The sequence below is a fragment of the Mytilus trossulus genome, chromosome 8 (genome assembly GCF_036588685.1).
Source record: "Mytilus trossulus isolate FHL-02 chromosome 8, PNRI_Mtr1.1.1.hap1, whole genome shotgun sequence".
Lineage (NCBI taxonomy): Eukaryota > Metazoa > Mollusca > Bivalvia > Mytilida > Mytilidae > Mytilus > Mytilus trossulus.
In genome coordinates, this window is record NC_086380.1 from 1,610,655 (window position 1) to 1,626,763 (window position 16,109).

A 16,109-nucleotide genomic window follows, 5' to 3' on the forward strand; every position below is an offset into this window, starting at 1 on the left:
TGCTTGATTCTTATCTTTTTAAACAAGCCACAGTCTTTTGTAGATGATAGAGCTGATGTTGTAGTATGTTTGTTATTTTGCCCAATCAAAATAAAGTTTTACTCTCACTTTATTTTATAATACAAGTTTTAAAGGGCTGAAGAAATAACTGTATCAGTCTTAAGGTGCCTGCAGGGTTAACCTGGAACATTGACTAAAATATCTTCAAGATTTTGACATTTTAGAAATAAATATAGAAAAATTAGCCTAAAATGGCATTAATTTAGTTTTTGTCTTTTTCAATTCCATTACTTTTGACAATTGATGATCTGTCCACTAATACTCACTTCCATCATCAATACAAAAGACTGTAATTTGTTTAAATAAGAGAAAGTGAAAATGATTAAGATTTAACATAAAATTCAAGCTGTGGCAGTGTTACATTTAGGTTCAGCCTATGAGATTCTTTTTAGATCAATAACTTTGTCAAAACCTTTTTTCATACCTAACATTGAGGTTCAGTATAAGTTTTTTAGACATTGTTTACTTAACTTAATAATTCTTCATAGAATTTTATAAAAAAAAATTAACAGAAGCTTTATCAAGATTAAAAAACAGCACCTACAGAAAAATTTGAAAAATATTCTTTTAATTTTGCCATATTTTCCCGATAAATGGCCTTAAGGGTTTTTGTTCATAAATTCACATGTTTTGGAATTAAGAGTAGCCTCCATTTGGCTAAACTAGTATACCTTATTAATAAGGGGGCACTTAAAACTGATGCAGGATTTTCTTCCTGGGTTGAAGACGCATTGCTGTCTGTTTGACACAATTATTTTAACATTCTCAATTCTATTTTTATTATTTTCTTGGCAGTTAATATTTGGGTGAAATTAGGGATTGAAATTTATAAGATATCCTTCAATTTCTCAACTCATCAAGTTGCTCATTCTTTTTTTTTTATGTTGTGTTTTGTTGTTTGTCTTTTTTTTTGTCTTTTTTTTCTTGGGGTTGTCAGTTTATTTTTGAATTATTTGTTTGAATTTGAATATTACAATATATTTTACTTGTATGCTCAATAAATATTTCATTTTACATTTCAAACTTACAGTGGTAAGTTGCAAGAGTAAAATGACAGATTGCAAATTAAAATGTATGGTTGGAGTTAACTCCCTTTATAAATACAATATAACTATTAATAATGGACATCAAATGATGACATAGATAAATTTAGCTGTATGTCTGGAGTTAGAGTTCATCCTTAATTGTCAACCAATTTCCAAATTGAACAAATCATACACTTTTTTAGACCCCCACCCTCCTTCAAAAAGTGTACATCAACTATTTTTAGATTTCAAGACCAGGATCCATCATTATGAATAAAAAGAAGATCCTGTCTTTTACAGTTTAGGTTAATATAGAAATTCGCATTGAAAATATACTGAAACATATTTGACTGTTTTATTTGGTGCTATATCCCGCTGAAATTAAAAAAAAAAAGCGTACTGTAAAAATGTTGATGTTTTAACCCCCTCCTTTAAGTGAAAGTTTTGTTCACTGTGGAAAATGGTTTACAATTATGGATGACCCCTTAACCCCCTTTATAACTATAAATACAATAATACAATGGACATCAAATGATGTTTACACCAACCTGAACCTTTGTGATGATGCTGAGAGAAAGGTTTACTTTCTTCCAGCTTTTCTAACACTCCCACATTCTACTGGGTCTTTCTGCAGAACAAACAATTAGTATAACACATGACCTTTGACCTTCAGGTCTAAAGGAAGTAGAATAATTTTAATTTAAGAGGCAATTTATCATTTAAATGTGAACAAAATTACACAATATCTTAAGCTTATTGAAATATAATAGGGGTCTTTTATCCCTCACCTAATAAAGACCACTCCCCCCCCTATTCAAGAGGGTAGTAATGCCCTTTACCGTCAGACGTCAAATGGTCTTTTTCGGCTACCTTTATCAAATTATTTAAGAGTTTATGATGATTCGTCAAAATATCCTTATCATGATTCGTCAAAGATCTCAAATAGTTATCATTACTGTTATTCTTTTGAAAAAATTTAAAGTTTGTTGATTTTTTTATCGCCTAAAAGAAAGTGTACATTTATCTTCATGCACCAAAAATTACAATGAGCATCATTTGGCAAGAAGGTATCCCCATTACGAACCTCATTCAATGATACACACAGAATGATATAATACTGGTGATGGATGTGTAAATGATGGCTAGAATGGCTGTCAAAGGTTTTTTGATAATTTTACATTTTTTTTGATAATCTAAATAGAAGTTAAACTAGAGGCTCCAAAGAGCCTGTGTCGCTCACCTTGGTCTATGTGAATATTAAACAAAGGATGCATTTGAATTCATGACAAAATTGTGTTTTGGTGATGGTGATGTGTTTGTACATCTTACTTTACTGAACATTCTTGCTGCTTAAAATTATTTCTTTCTATATTGAACTTGGCCTAAAAGTTTTAGTCGAAAATGTTAGCTAAAATTTACAAATTTTATGAAAATTGTTAAAAATGCACTATAAAGGACAATAACTCCTTAAGGGGTCAATTGACCATTTTGGTCATGTTAACTTATTTTTGGGTCTTACTTTGATGTACATTGTTGCTGTTTAAAGTTTATCTCTATCTATAATAATATTCAAGATAATAACAAAAAACGGCAAAATTTCCTTAAAATGACTAATTCAGGGGCAGCAACCTAACAGCAGGTTTAGCTTTGGTTTTTGAGTTTTAGATAAAAACTGCATTTTACCCCTATGTTCTATTTTTAGCCATGGCGGCCATGTTGGTGTGTTGGCCAGGTCATGCCACACATTTTTTAAACTAGGTACCCCAATAATGATTGCAGCCAAGTTTGTTTTAATTTATCCTGGTAGTTTTAGAGGAGAAGATTTTTGTAAAAGATTACTAAGATTTACGTAAAATGGTTAAAAATTGACTGAAAAGAGCAATAACTCATAAAGGGGTCAACTGACCATTTTGATCATGTTGACTTATTTGTAGATCTTACTTTGATGAACATTATTTCTGTTTACAGTTTATCTCTATCTATAATAATATTCAAGATAATAACGAAAAACAGCAAAATTTCCCTAAAATTACCAATTCAGGGGCAGCAACCCAACAACGTGTTGTCCAATTCATCTGAAAATTTCAGGGCAGATAGATCTTGAACTGATAAACAATTTTACTCCCTATCAGATTTGCTCTAAATGCTTTGGTTTTTGAGTTATAAGCCAAAAACTGCATTTTACCCCTATGTTCTATTTTTAGCCATGGCGGCCATCTTGATTGATTGGCTGGGTCACGCCACACATTTTTCAAACTAGATACCCCAATGATGATTGTGGCCAAGTTTGGTTTAATTTGGCTAGGTAGTTTCAGAGGAGAAGATTTAAAAGATTTTTGTAAAAGATTACTAAGATTTACCAAAAATAGTTAAAAATTGACTATAAAGGGCAATAACTCCTAAAGGGGTCAATTGACCATTTTGGTTATGTTGACTTATTTGTAGATCTTACTTTGCTGAACATTATTGCTGTTTACAGTTTATCTCTATCGATAATAATATTCAAGAAAATAACCAAAAACAGCAAAATTTCCCTAAAATTACCAATTCAGGGGCAGCAACCCAACAACGGGTTGTCCGATTCATCTGAAAATTTCAGGGCAGATAGATCTTGACCTGATAAACAATTTGACTCCATGTCAGATTTGCTCTAAATGCTTTGGTTTTTGAGTTATAAGCCAAAAACTGCATTTTACCCCTATGTTCTATTTTTAGCCATGGCGGCCATCTTGGTTAGTTGGCCGGGTCACCGGACACATTTTTTAAACTAGATACCCCAATAATGATAGTGGCCAAGTTTGGTTTAATTTGGCCCAGTAGTTTCAGAGGAGAAGATTTTTGTAAAAGTTAACAACGACGACGGACGCCGGACGCCGGACGACGACGGACGCCGGACGACGGACGACGACGGACGCCGGACGCCAAGTGATGGGAAAAGCTCACTTGGCCCTTCGGGCCAGGTGAGCTAAAAATCAATAGTTCAATTCAAAATAATATATTCATATGTTTATTTCTTTATTCTTTGTAGAATTCAGTTTTTCAACAGCAAAAAAAAAAAATTATAAAAATTATATACATTGCTAGAGATGAGTACAAATAATGTGTGATGTGGATTTCATTTAATATGTGAAAGTTGATGTTGAATACAAAATGTTGACCAATAACATACCAGATATTTCAGCAGTTAAATTTTTGATTAAAAGACGAAAAAAGCTTTCCTGGTAAAATTTCATTAGTTTCCATGGCAATTTGTGATACTTTCATTGAAGCAAATTTAATGTTATTTCTAAAGATAAATTGAATTCTACAGAGAAATAGCACCTCATATTCATTTCTTAACTGTTAAAAAAAATAATTAATTAAAAAATGTCTTCTGATTAAAATACAAATATATATAATTCCAAAACCAGTAAATATGAAAACTTTAACGTAAACCTACCCGACTGAGATTCGTTGACCTTTTGGTGAGAATGTGCAGTAAAGAGCATTTGCTTGCTCAACAACGTATGATGGGTCATTGTCATCTTCTTCTAAGTCCCAACATCTCACATACCTAAAATATTTAAACAAATAATCGTTATCAATTCTTTTATGTTCCAACATTGCATCTATCTAAATCACTTAGGTCTATTCTTCTAACTTAAAATAATTGGGGTTTTTTCCAAGAAAATGAGACCACAAATTTCGCTATTAAAGAATTAAAATTCAAAGTCTGCTTTTACCAACAAATAGCAGTTCCTTAATTGCTTACACCCACTTCATTTGAACTTTTGATAGTTGGCATTCATACCTCATCTCTTTATTCTTATAATCATTATCATTTTTCACAGAGACAAAAATTCAGTTTTTTAAGATTCGTTGGCCTTTATATTCTGTGTGTGTTTGAATGCCAATTATTCAAACTCTGCGTAAAACTTTCAGTTCTATATATTAAGAACAAATACCCATCTTTGTTTATAGTATTTAACGATGGACATTTCTTATTAAACTTATATCCAATGTCCCCTTTTGTCCAAATAATACAATATTGTTGATTCATTATTTTCGGTGGAACCAATTTTTGTCGATCAAGGAAAACTTGTATTTTCGTAGATTTGACAGTCTGCATATATTCATTCCTTTAAAAAATTTGTAATTCATTAAACATGTAAATTCATGGTTCCCCTGTACCTACAGATTTGGTATCCAATATTATTAATAATGAATCCACAGTATACAAATGTCTTACCCATCATCATTAATGGTAAGGACCATCTGACCGTGTGGATGAAATGAGATTCCTCGAATATAAAATTCATTCGCTCCAGCTGCAAATATTGGTCGGGGAGGAGGGTACATGTGGCTGTAATCAGAAATAGTCAAATAAAAACATTTTATAAAAAAATATACAGGAAAACTATGTAAGAAGTACCATAAAATCTGTTTTATCCATTTTATGAAAATAGTAGGGGGTCACCTGTTTCATCTTATTTTCAGTAGAAATCAAAAAGAATTTTCAAGTAGCTGCAAAAAGAGTCTTATTTTGAGATCTTGAGTCAATAATTTTTAATTTCTCAAAAATATTGTTGCTAGAGGATATGTTTTTACATTTATACATTGTATATTAAATGTATCAAACTATGGAATTTCAAAATAACTCATGAATTATTTTTTTTTATAAAGAACACCCACCAAAGTTCTTGAAGCGACTGTCCTGTATATACATCCCACAATATAACTCTGGTATCAAAAGATGCAGTAGCTAATAAGGCGCCATCTGGTGAGAAACAACATCCAATAACATCATGGTAATGTCCATGTAAATGAGACGGAGAAAAGTTATTCAACAAATCCCATAGTATCACCTGAAAAAGATGGCAAAATGAATTGACTGCTTTTTAAAATAAGTTATGATTGAATTCTAAATAAATTCAAAACAACAAGTAAAAATAGAGTTTACATGTTTAGACAAAAAGTAATCAAATATCAAAATATCCAAAATATTATATTTATCATTAATTGTTTAGTTCAACACCTTTTTAGATCATTTCTATTTTAAGTTGTTGAACTTTAGTTGTTAATGTCTGCTTTATTTGGTCTCTTGATGAGAGTTGTCTCATTGGCAATGATACCACATCTTCTTTTTTTACATCTCCAGGTAAATTCTAAACACAGAGGGAAATAACAAAAAATCAGGAAAAAAACAATATATTGTGTTGTCTGTTTTAAAACAACAAACGATATATTTTGTATCTGATTTAATTAATAATTCTGTGCAATTTTGAAATTTACGATTTGAAGTCCGGAGATCAGTTTCTGTTTTATGACAACATTATAAACCAAATGAGCTAAAAGGGGACATTGAACATTTATTATTTGTGCTAATAATTATGATTTATCTCCCCTGAAACTTATCTATTTTGACTGACATATAACTTACAGTTTTTCCACTGCCAACACTAGCAATCATATCACATTTGGGTGACCATTTCGTATCATACACCCATTTAGTATTGCCTCGCAGTGATTTATACATATTTCCATCGTCGTTAAGGTCCCAAAATTTAATAGTTCCATCTCTGGAGCCTGACAAAAGAATAAGGCTTCCATCTGGAGCAAAGTTTAAACTTTTAACGATGTCTTTATGGTCTTTTAACATAAGGAGAAGTTTGCCTGCAATGATAAAGATTACAGTTTACAAACGCCAATCATCCTTATAACACATCTTCAAATAGACCGTTCTTAAGCAAATTAAAACATGAGCTCTGCCCAATCAGTTGAAATAACATTGGTAATACACACAAGATACTTTGCATTCATTTATTTGTGTGGGTATCAATTTTTGTGGATTGCTGAAAACTTACATAGTCTCAATAAACCTATTGAAATTATGTTACCTGTTAAACATTTGAATTTGTTGTTCACCTGTGCCCATGAACCCACTAAATCTGGTATCCAACGAATAATAATGAATCCACAGTAGCTTGAAAGTCATAAAAATTGCAATAAACAGTACATACAGGGTTTTAAACCACAACTACATATTTGTACTAGTGATAATAACAATACATGTAGTAATAAACAGAACACACATATCTGTGAAACAGGTGCAATGGCTGTTGATTGAGCAATAACACTCATAATTTTTATGATTTTCAGAATACTGTGGATTGATTTAACTTCATTGGTACCAATTTTTGTTAATTCACTTTCGAGGATATCTAATTTTGTAGTTTTTCCAAAGTCTGTATACAAGACAATGGAAAATTTGTATTTCGTTGAACATTTAAATTGTTGGCACATCTGTAACCACAAAATCCACAAAAACTTTTGTAACCAACTAAAAATAATGACTCCACAGTACATAGAGAAATAGTAAATACTGCAATAAAAGAGGCTTCAAAAGTGTAATTGTGGTCTGTTGAGTATTAACTACTGTGAATTCATTTATTTTTGTTGGTATGATTAAATCAATTTCTGTGGATTGTTGAAAACTTGCATATTCATAGCCTCTTTAAAATATGTTGTTCCTTGAACATTTGAATTTGTGGTAAACCTGTACACACAATTCCAATAAAAATTGGTTTCCTACGAATAATAATGAATCCACAATATACAGTGAGGGTTTTATTCTTTGCCTTGTTTTGAAGGCATGGTTGGTTGGTTGCATAAAATTGCTTATATCCACATAATTTGAAATATTGTGGAAAGTTGTCTAATTGGCAATCATACCACATCTCCTTATTCTTATTGTGAGCTTAATTATAGTTCTCCTGTACTAATAAATATTGGAACACAGAAGCTTTTTCCGACAATATTTAACATTCACAATTGATTTACGGATAAAATATACAGGTTTCCTATATACACAAGTCTATTACCTGTATTACAGTCCCAAACTTTAATGTTACCATTCTGATGACCAGTGGCTAGTAGTAGACCCTCGTCTACTTTCAAATGTTTCCACGTCAAAGTATTATCTCCTTTTGTAGAACCAGATCCAAAGGCAACGGACCAAACAACTTCAACCCCATCTAAAATTCTGCTTGGTCTCTGTTCATTCTGATGTTGTAAATTCCCATCTAAATGTAACGTCACATTCTCTGCATCTTCATATAATAAAATGTCCTCATTTAACACTCTGGGTGGGGAAATAAAATAAAATATAAAATAATAAAATAATGTTTCAACAATTAGAGGAAAACTTTTAAACTTTGTGGTCAAAGAGAAGAATTACCGTATGGTCTCAATAACCTTGTTGGTCATAGAGCCAGCTAGTGATACAGCATCATTATAATTGGTAGCTTTAATACTGTTATAGTTGACATTTTCTGTATTTTTAGATTTTGAGTTGCAAGCAGTTCTTTGATAGGTTCTGTCTTATTTATTCACTTATCAATGGCAATCTAGAGCTTTGTATATTGTACATGCACCTAATTATATAAACATTGTTGATGTTGTATTTTGACCTCTAAAGGTTTTTTGGTTGTTTAGATCCGCAAAGAGATATTTACATAAAGAAAGTGCAAATTGAGTGTATCTTTTTGCTTGCAAGATATTAAACTATTCTCATTTTCTTTCTATATTGATATTTTAAATCAACAGCTGTATGTAACATGTGCAAGTCATAAGTTTTTTATTTTGAGATTTTTGTTGAGATAATCATAATGTATGTGTCTCACTGAAACATAATATCAAAATGACGAGATGTGGTACTGATGCCACAAAGACATAAAATTGACATGGTAATGGGGAATGTGTCAAAGAGACAACAACCCAACCAAAGAGCAGACAACAAAAGGCCATCAGTGATCACTGGGTCTTCCATGCCGCGAGAGAAACTTCTGCACCCAGAGGCGTGCTTAGCTGGCCCTAAACAAAAATGTATACTAGTTCTGTGATAATGGACCTCATACAACTATTTATCAAAGAACAAAATCTTGGATGTAAACAACTGAAGCTAGGTCAACATAGCTGATTTTTCATGTTTCCTTTGAACTACACATACATGTATATAATATTAATCACTCACATTTGGTTTTCTCTGTTATCCCAGGGTACCAGTTCAACCTTTCCTCCACCACATGGCCAAGCAAAATAAGTATTATCTGGTGACCAGGCACAAGTCTTGGCACCTGACGGGGACCTGGTAGTTCTATGGGTTATAGGTAATGTAAGGGGGTGTAACTGTACATCAGTCTGCTTGAGACGTTCTAAAAATAAACATAAAGTTCTATGGGTTATAGGTAATGTAAGGGGATGTAACTGTACATCGGTCTGCTTGAGACGTTCTAAAAATAAACATAAAGTTCTGTGGGTTATAGGTAATGTAAGGGGGTGTAACTGTACATCAGTCTGCTTGAGACGTTCTAAAAATAAACATAAAGTTCTGTGGGTTATAGGTAATGTAAGGGGGTGTAACTGTACATCGGTCTGCTTGAGACGTTCTAAAAATAAAAATAAAGTTCTATGGGTTATAGGTAATGTAAGGGGGTGTAACTGTACATCCGTCTGCTTGAGACGTTCTAAAAATAAACATAAAGTTCTGTGGGTTATAGGTAATGTAAGGGGGTGTAACTGTACATCAGTCTGCTTGAGACGTTCTAAAAATAAACATAAAGTTCTATGGGTTATAGGTAATGTAAGGGGATGTAACTGTACATCGGTCTGCTTGAGACGTTCTAAAAATAAACATAAAGTTCTGTGGGTTATAGGTAATGTAAGGGGGTGTAACTGTACATCAGTCTGCTTGAGACGTTCTAAAAATAAACATAAAGTTCTGTGGGTTATAGGTAATGTAAGGGGGTGTAACTGTACATCGGTCTGCTTGAGACGTTCTAAAAATAAAAATAAAGTTCTATGGGTTATAGGTAATGTAAGGGGGTGTAACTGTACATCCGTCTGCTTGAGACGTTCTAAAAATAAACATAAAGTTCTGTGGGTTATAGGTAATGTAAGGGGGTGTAACTGTACATCGGTCTGCTTGAGACGTTCTAAAAATAAACATAAAGTTCTATGGGTTATAGGTAATGTAAGGGGGTGTAACTGTACATCAGTCTGCTTGAGACGTTCTAAAAATAAACATAAAGTTCTGTGGGTTATAGGTAATGTAAGGGGGTGTAACTGTACATCGGTCTGCTTGAGACGTTCTAAAAATAAACATAAAGTTCTATGGGTTATAGGTAATGTAAGGGGGTGTAACTGTACATCTGTCTGCTTGAGACGTTCTAAAAATAAACATAAAGTTCTATGGGTTATAGGTAATGTAAGGGGGTGTAACTGTACATCAGTCTGCTTGAGACGTTCTAAAAATAAACATAAAGTTCTATGGGTTATAGGTAATGTAAGGGGGTGTAACTGTACATCAGTCTGCTTGAGACGTTCTAAAAATAAACATAAAGTTCTATGGGTTATAGGTAATGTAAGGGGGTGTAACTGTACATCGGTCTGCTTGAGACGTTCTAAAAATAAACATAAAGTTCTGTGGGTTATAGGTAATGTAAGGGGGTGTAACTGTACATCTGTCTGCCTGAGACATTCTAAAAATAAACATAAAGTTCTGTGTGTTATAGGTAATGTAAGGGGGTGTAACTGTACATCTGTCTGCTTGAGACGTTCTAAAAATAAACATAAAGTTCTATGGGTTATAGGTAATGTAAGGGGGTGTAACTGTACATCTGTCTGCTTGAGACGTTCTAAAAATAAACATAAGGTTCTATGGGTTATAGGTAATGTAAGGGGGTGTAACTGTACATCTGTCTGCTTGAGACGTTCTAAAAATAAACATAAAGTTCTATGGGTTATAGGTAATGTAAGGGGGTGTAACTGTACATCTGTCTGCTTGAGACGTTCTAAAAATAAACATAAAGTTCTATGGGTTATAGGTAATGTAAGGGGATGTAACTGTACATTGGTCTGCTTGAGACGTTCTAAAAATAAACATAAAGTTCTATGGGTTATAGGTAATGTAAGGGGGTGTAACTGTACATTGGTCTGCTTGAGACGTTCTAAAAATAAAAATAAAGTTCTATGGGTTATAGGTAATGTAAGGGGGTGTAACTGTACATCAGTCTGCTTGAGACGTTCTAAAAATAAACAAAGTTCTATGGGTTATAGGTAATGTAAGGGGGTGTAACTGTACATCAGTCTGCTTGAGACGTTCTAAAAATCAACATAAAGTTCTATGGGTTATAGGTAATGTAAGGGGGTGTAACTGTACATCAGTCTGCTTGAGACGTTCTAAAAATAAACATAAAGTTCTATGGGTTATAGGTAATGTAAGGGGGTGTAACTGTACATCGGTCTGCTTGAGACGTTCTCAAAATAAAAATAAAGTTCTGTGGGTTATAGGTAATGTAAGGGGGTGTAACTGTACATCGGTCTGCTTGAGACGTTCTAAAAATAAAAATAAAGTTCTATGGGTTATAGGTAATGTAAGGGGGTGTAACTGTACATCAATCTGCTTGAGACGTTCTAAAAATAAACATAAAGTTCTATGGGTTATAGGTAATGTAAGGGGATGTAACTGTACCTCAGTCTGCTTGAGACGTTCTCAAAATAAACATAAAGTTCTATGGGTTATAGGTAATGTAAGGGGGTGTAACTGTACATTGGTCTGCTTGAGACGTTCTAAAAATAAACATAAAGTTCTATGGGTTATAGGTAATGTAAGGGGGTGTAACTGTACATCCGTCTGCTTGAGACGTTCTAAAAATAAACATAAAGTTCTGTGGGTTATAGGTAATGTAAGGGGGTGTAACTGTACATCGGTCTGCTTGAGACGTTCTAAAAATAAACATAAAGTTCTATGGGTTATAGGTAATGTAAGGGGGTGTAACTGTACATCAGTCTGCTTGAGACGTTCTAAAAATAAACATAAAGTTCTGTGGGTTATAGGTAATGTAAGGGGGTGTAACTGTACATCGGTCTGCTTGAGACGTTCTAAAAATAAACATAAAGTTCTATGGGTTATAGGTAATGTAAGGGGGTGTAACTGTACATCTGTCTGCTTGAGACGTTCTAAAAATAAACATAAAGTTCTATGGGTTATAGGTAATGTAAGGGGGTGTAACTGTACATCAGTCTGCTTGAGACGTTCTAAAAATAAACATAAAGTTCTATGGGTTATAGGTAATGTAAGGGGGTGTAACTGTACATCAGTCTGCTTGAGACGTTCTAAAAATAAACATAAAGTTCTATGGGTTATAGGTAATGTAAGGGGGTGTAACTGTACATCGGTCTGCTTGAGACGTTCTAAAAATAAACATAAAGTTCTGTGGGTTATAGGTAATGTAAGGGGGTGTAACTGTACATCTGTCTGCCTGAGACATTCTAAAAATAAACATAAAGTTCTGTGTGTTATAGGTAATGTAAGGGGGTGTAACTGTACATCTGTCTGCTTGAGACGTTCTAAAAATAAACATAAAGTTCTATGGGTTATAGGTAATGTAAGGGGGTGTAACTGTACATCTGTCTGCTTGAGACGTTCTAAAAATAAACATAAAGTTCTATGGGTTATAGGTAATGTAAGGGGATGTAACTGTACATTGGTCTGCTTGAGACGTTCTAAAAATAAACATAAAGTTCTATGGGTTATAGGTAATGTAAGGGGGTGTAACTGTACATTGGTCTGCTTGAGACGTTCTAAAAATAAAAATAAAGTTCTATGGGTTATAGGTAATGTAAGGGGGTGTAACTGTACATCAGTCTGCTTGAGACGTTCTAAAAATAAACAAAGTTCTATGGGTTATAGGTAATGTAAGGGGGTGTAACTGTACATCAGTCTGCTTGAGACGTTCTAAAAATCAACATAAAGTTCTATGGGTTATAGGTAATGTAAGGGGGTGTAACTGTACATCAGTCTGCTTGAGACGTTCTAAAAATAAACATAAAGTTCTATGGGTTATAGGTAATGTAAGGGGGTGTAACTGTACATCGGTCTGCTTGAGACGTTCTCAAAATAAAAATAAAGTTCTGTGGGTTATAGGTAATGTAAGGGGGTGTAACTGTACATCGGTCTGCTTGAGACGTTCTAAAAATAAAAATAAAGTTCTATGGGTTATAGGTAATGTAAGGGGGTGTAACTGTACATCAATCTGCTTGAGACGTTCTAAAAATAAACATAAAGTTCTATGGGTTATAGGTAATGTAAGGGGATGTAACTGTACCTCAGTCTGCTTGAGACGTTCTCAAAATAAACATAAAGTTCTATGGGTTATAGGTAATGTAAGGGGGTGTAACTGTACATTGGTCTGCTTGAGACGTTCTAAAAATAAACATAAAGTTCTATGGGTTATAGGTAATGTAAGGGGGTGTAACTGTACATCAGTCTGCTTGAGACGTTCTAAAAATAAACATAAAGTTCTATGGGTTATAGGTAATGTAAGGGGGTGTAACTGTACATCAATCTGCTTGAGACGTTCTAAAAATAAACATAAAGTTCTATGGGTTATAGGTAATGTAAGGGGGTGTAACTGTACATCAGTCTGCTTGAGACATTCTAAAAATAAACATAAAGTTCTATGGGTTATAGGTAATGTAAGGGGATGTAACTGTACATCGGTCTGCTTGAGATGTTCTAAAAATAAACATAAAGTTCTGTGGGTTATAGGTAATGTAAGGGGGTGTAACTGTACATCGGTCTGCTTGAGATGTTCTAAAAATAAACATAAAGTTCTGTGGGTTATAGGTAATGTAAGGGGGTGTAACTGTACATCAGTCTGCTTGAGACGTTCTAAAAATAAAAATAAAGTTCTATGGGTTATAGGTAATGTAAGGGGGTGTAACTGTACATCGGTCTGCTTGAGACGTTCTAAAAATAAACATAAAGTTCTATGGGTTATAGGTAATGTAAGGGGGTGTAACTGTACATCAGTCTGCTTGAGACGTTCTAAAAATAAACATAAAGTTCTATGGGTTATAGGTAATGTAAGGGGGTGTAACTGTACATCTGTCTGCTTGAGACGTTCTAAAAATAAACATAAAGTTCTATGGGTTATAGGTAATGTAAGGGGGTGTAACTGTACATCAGTCTGCTTGAGACGTTCTAAAAATAAACATAAAGTTCTGTGGGTTATAGGTAATGTAAGGGGGTGTAACTGTACATCAGTCTGCTTGAGACGTTCTAAAAATAAACATAAAGTTCTATGGGTTATAGGTAATGTAAGAGGGTGTAACTGTACATTGGTCTGCTTGAGACGTTCTAAAAATAAAAATAAAGTTCTATGGGTTATAGGTAAGGTAAGGGGGTGTAACTGTACATCTGTCTGCTTGAGACGTTCTAAAAATAAAAATAAAGTTCTGTGGGTTATAGGTAATGTAAGGGGGTGTAACTGTACATCAGTCTGCTTGAGACGTTCTAAAAATAAACATAAAGTTCTGTGGGTTATAGGTAATGTAAGGGGGTGTAACTGTACATCTGTCTGCTAGAGACATTCTAAAAATAAACATAAAGTTCTATGGGTTATAGGTAATGTAAGGGGGTGTAACTGTACATCAGTCTGCTTGAGACGTTCTAAAAATAAACATAAGGTTCTGTGGGTTATAGGTAATGTAAGGGGGTGTAACTGTACATCTGTCTGCTTGAGACGTTCTAAAAATAAAAATAAAGTTCTGTGGGTTATAGGTAATGTAAGGGGGTGTAACTGTACATCAGTCTGCTTGAGACGTTCTAAAAATAAACATAAAGTTCTATGGGTTATAGGTAATGTAAGGGGGTGTAACTGTACATCTGTCTGCTTGAGACGTTCTAAAAATAAACATAAAGTTCTATGGGTTATAGGTAATGTAAGGGGGTGTAACTGTACATCTGTCTGCTTGAGACGTTCTAAAAATAAACATAAAGTTCTATGGGTTATAGGTAATGTAAGGGGGTGTAACTGTACATCGGTCTGCTTGAGACGTTCTAAAAATAAACATAAAGTTCTATGGGTTATAGGTAATGTTAGGGGGTGTAACTGTACATCAGTCTGCTTGAGACGTTCTAAAAATAAACATAAAGTTCTATGGGTTATAGGTAATGTAAGGGGGTGTAACTGTACATCAGTCTGCTTGAGATGTTCTAAAAATAAACATAAAGTTCTGTGGGTTATAGGTAATGTAAGGGGGTGTAACTGTACATCTGTCTGCTTGAGACGTTCTAAAAATAAACATAAAGTTCTGTGGGTTATAGGTAATGTAAGGGGTGTAACTGTACATCTGTCTGCTAGAGACGTTCTAAAAATAAACATAAAGTTCTATGGGTTATAGGTAATGTAAGGGGATGTAACTGTACATCTGTCTGCTTGAGACGTTCTAAAAATAAACATAAAGTTCTATGGGTTATAGGTAATGTAAGGGGGTGTAACTGTACATCAGTCTGCTTGAGACGTTCTAAAAATAAACATAAAGTTCTATGGGTTATAGGTAATGTAAGGGGGTGTAACTGTACATCGGTCTGCTTGAGACGTTCTAAAAATAAAAATAAAGTTCTGTGGGTTATAGGTAATGTAAGGGGATGTAACTGTACATCAGTCTGCTTGAGACGTTCTAAAAATAAACATAAAGTTCTATGGGTTATAGGTAATGTAAGGGGGTGTAACTGTACATCGGTCTGCTTGAGACGTTCTCAAAATAAAAATAAAGTTCTGTGGGTTATAGGTAATGTAAGGGGGTGTAACTGTACATCGGTCTGCTTGAGACGTTCTAAAAATAAAAATAAAGTTCTATGGGTTATAGGTAATGTAAGGGGGTGTAACTGTACATTGGTCTGCTTGAGACGTTCTAAAAATAAACATAAAGTTCTATGGGTTATAGGTAATGTAAGGGGGTGTAACTGTACATCAGTCTGCTTGAGACGTTCTAAAAATAAACATAAAGTTCTATGGGTTATAGGTAATGTAAGGGGGTGTAACTGTACATCAATCTGCTTGAGACGTTCTAAAAATAAACATAAAGTTCTATGGGTTATAGGTAATGTAAGGGGGTGTAACTGTACATCAGTCTGCTTGAGACATTCTAAAAATAAACATAAAGTTCTATGGGTTATAGGTAATGTAAGGGGATGTA

General features: G+C 33.7%; 2 protein-coding genes across 5 annotated transcripts in view; one reads left to right on the forward strand and one right to left on the reverse strand.

Moving 5' to 3' along the window:
* LOC134728098 (uncharacterized) overlaps window positions 1–16,109 on the forward strand; it is a 313,423-nt gene that overhangs the window by 107,720 nt on the left and 189,594 nt on the right. The gene's annotated exons all lie outside the window — the stretch shown is intronic.
* LOC134728094 (WD repeat and SOCS box-containing protein 1-like) overlaps window positions 1–16,109 on the reverse strand; it is a 30,741-nt gene that overhangs the window by 1,680 nt on the left and 12,952 nt on the right. For 3 of the 4 annotated variants that reach the window (XM_063592502.1, XM_063592503.1, XM_063592504.1), the window contains 6 exons: window positions 9,097–9,277; window positions 7,946–8,205; window positions 6,505–6,737; window positions 5,757–5,929; window positions 5,314–5,427; window positions 4,525–4,638 (listed from right to left, as the gene is read on the reverse strand). In XM_063592502.1, coding sequence (XP_063448572.1) covers window positions 4,525–4,638; window positions 5,314–5,427; window positions 5,757–5,929; window positions 6,505–6,737; window positions 7,946–8,205; window positions 9,097–9,277 — 1,075 coding nt within the window. Of the gene's footprint in view, window positions 1–1,633; window positions 1,714–4,524; window positions 4,639–5,313; window positions 5,428–5,756; window positions 5,930–6,504; window positions 6,738–7,945; window positions 8,206–9,096; window positions 9,278–16,109 lie in introns of all 4 variants that reach the window. The other variant, XR_010108769.1, reaches the window with a different exon arrangement.